A 2672-nucleotide genomic window follows, 5' to 3' on the forward strand; every position below is an offset into this window, starting at 1 on the left:
GCTTAGGTTGGGACCTCTACGTGAAGTGCTTGCTCGACTCCCTCGAGTATTCTACGAGCCTGATTACATGTTCTTGCGGCAGTCACTCGAGGGTGTAGTGACATGGCCTGAAGATGATGACAGAACCGAAGAAGCCAAGATACAGGAGATGACCTTCAACTTCGACAATTGGTGCCGACTCAATGTTAATAAAGCGGAAGTGGCCAATAACTTGCTTACTATGCTCACCACGCCTGAGTAAAATGATTAGTCTCGGAGCTCCATCGTGACAGCATTCTTCAGGAGCTGCCCTCAAAGGCGTTATCCCCTGGATACAGCTAGGGAGTATCTAGCTACTAATGGAGTTAATCCTGACCATGAGCTACCTCTACTCACCGATCTATTCGTTCCTGGCAATAATATGTAAGTAGCGTGAGCAACAACAGTAGTAGCAAACGCGTTGGATCGTATCTAAACAGTATCGATTGCCATGCATTTCGAGGTATAGGAACTCATGGTATTCTGTAGTTACCTTCGTAAAGGATACGAAGATGAAGCCTCTCCAAGCGTTTCAACAACATCAGAGGAGGAGGAGGAGGAGGAGGACCGAGTATCCGAGTATATTTACTCTACATTGAAGAAGTCGCCGTAATATGGTCCAGGAGGGATGCTGGTGGCTGCGGAATAATTCCGAATCCCACCTTATGTAGGTACCGAGCCATCGATGCTGATGCTTTACGTAAGGTCATCCGTGATAGCTTTACTCTGGAGGAGAGTAAAGGCTTTGAGACATCAATTACCGACACCATTAAGGAGGGCCTCATCCCTCATCCAACGCCCTCAACATCATCATCAGAGGGAGTGAAGGAGAAGGAGGCTCGGGCTGGGAGTCCCCGAATAGACTCTAGCGTCTCGGAGATGGAAGGGAGGGCACAAGCTCGGGGGTTGTATCGGTGTTTCTTCCACGATCCACTTAATATGTAAGATGAGCGTGTGTATGCTCCTCTTCTTACTCGATAGTTTCCTTCCTATTACAGATACCTGGCTGCTGATGCTGAAGAGTTCCTCTCTATCAAGTCTGATACACATTCGTGGAATAGACGAAAAACCGAGAAGATGCCAGACTTAAAGCCACTCCCAGAGAGCGAGGTGGTTAAGGCACCCGAGCCCCAAGTTGTTGCCAAAGATGAGGGAACATCATCATCATCAGCACGTCAAATGCATCCCTTACGTGCTGGGCCCATCTCTACTCCTCTTCCGGTATTACGCCATAACCCTCGCCCTCCGTCATAGTACAACCGTTTTTCTATTCAACGCCCGTCTTTTGCGTTAGACTGCACGCTTAGAGAGGCGGTGGGTTAGCAGCAGCGATAGTAGGTAGTTGTAGTTAAATTGGCATCCCTTCTCCGTTGTTATTGTCGAAGACATCATGAACATTGGACAACTCAACGACCTCTTCAGCGTTAAGGTAGGATGAGACATATTATCAAAAGTACATTGTTATTGTAGGTTGATGGTATCGATGAGAGGGTGAGGAAGGATGACCTACGTGAGGCCTTCTCGAAGTAGTACTACCTTACCTGATAATGTTTGATACTAGTGATGAAACTCTGAGGAAAGAGCAGTGGACAACAGTAGCACAATCAAGGCTAGAATGCTCATAGATTCGCTTCGATGATCATAAGGATCATGAACCGAGGCATCACTCCATGAACTCGTAACCAGCCAGCATCCGACCGACAGTTCGGTATCTAGTACAATACGTGCCTGCTGCTGCTGCTACTATTGGCAGTCAAGTCGATGTTCCTGTTATAATCCCGGACATTACCAGCCGTGGCTGCTGATCCTTTAACTTCTTCTTTCCCGTGCTGCGACGGCGGCGGTGGCCGTGGCTCTTCTTGCTGTTGTTGTGGCTGCTGCTGCATACAGTAGGACATCGGTATCGCAATATCAACAGCCCACTACCGCGCTCCTACTCAGATCACTTTATGTTGCATATGTAGTCTCAAACGTTTTCTGTTCAGGTTCGGTGAAATTGGAGATGTCTTCATCCCAGTCGATCGTTATACTGGTGTTAGTAGGGGATTCGGCTTCGTTAGAGTGCGTACAGTCAGTGCCTACTTCTTTTAAGGATTATTCCTTATAATCAGTTCTATGAGCGTCGTGATGCTGAGGATGCCATTCGCGATATGGATAATAAGGAGTTCCAAGGGAACCGCATTACAGTAGCTGCTGCCATGTACAATAAGGAGAGTAGTTATGGCAAGGGGTGAGTGCTGCTATTATCACTGCCATCTACTGCCACAATGCATCATCACGCTCTTTGGTCAGGGGTAAAGGATACGGTAAGGGTGGCTATGGTGGTGGATACGGTGGTGGACGCTATGGTGATCGTTCTTATGATCGTTATGACGATCGTTATGGTGGCGATAGCCGCTATACGAGTTCTGGTCCCTCTCCTTATGGAGGGGATCGTCGAGGTTCTTCGAGGGACAGGAGGAACTCCAGGTATAGTGTGTCTTCATCATTACTAACGCCTGACCAACCCTTCTTTTCAGGGATCGTTCCCGATCTCCATATGAACGTCGTCGTGATGATGACAGTCGTAGCAGGAGTCGCTCCAGCGACCATCATACTAGTCGTAGGCGTGACGACAGCCGAAGTACTTCGAGGAATGATGACAGCCGTAGTGA

At 48.2% G+C, this 2672-nt stretch overlaps 1 protein-coding gene across 1 annotated transcript in view; it reads left to right on the top strand.

Annotated features, from left to right (window-relative positions):
- Pmar_PMAR008685 (serine/arginine rich splicing factor, putative) overlaps positions 1-2641 on the top strand; it is a gene marked incomplete at both ends in the record, with an annotated part of 3495 nt that extends 854 nt beyond the window's left edge. Inside the window, 11 exons of the mRNA XM_002783641.1 lie at positions 83-237; positions 283-402; positions 508-627; positions 690-959; positions 1017-1239; positions 1367-1447; positions 1489-1544; positions 2004-2079; positions 2130-2248; positions 2311-2487; positions 2538-2641. Coding sequence (XP_002783687.1) covers positions 83-237; positions 283-402; positions 508-627; positions 690-959; positions 1017-1239; positions 1367-1447; positions 1489-1544; positions 2004-2079; positions 2130-2248; positions 2311-2487; positions 2538-2641 — 1501 coding nt within the window. The remainder of the gene's footprint in view (positions 1-82; positions 238-282; positions 403-507; positions 628-689; positions 960-1016; positions 1240-1366; positions 1448-1488; positions 1545-2003; positions 2080-2129; positions 2249-2310; positions 2488-2537) is intronic.
- Positions 2642-2672: the final 31 nt, after the last annotated feature.

The sequence above is a fragment of the Perkinsus marinus genome (genome assembly GCF_000006405.1).
Source record: "Perkinsus marinus ATCC 50983 genomic scaffold scf_1104296936898, whole genome shotgun sequence".
Classification (NCBI taxonomy): domain Eukaryota; phylum Perkinsozoa; order Perkinsida; family Perkinsidae; genus Perkinsus; species Perkinsus marinus.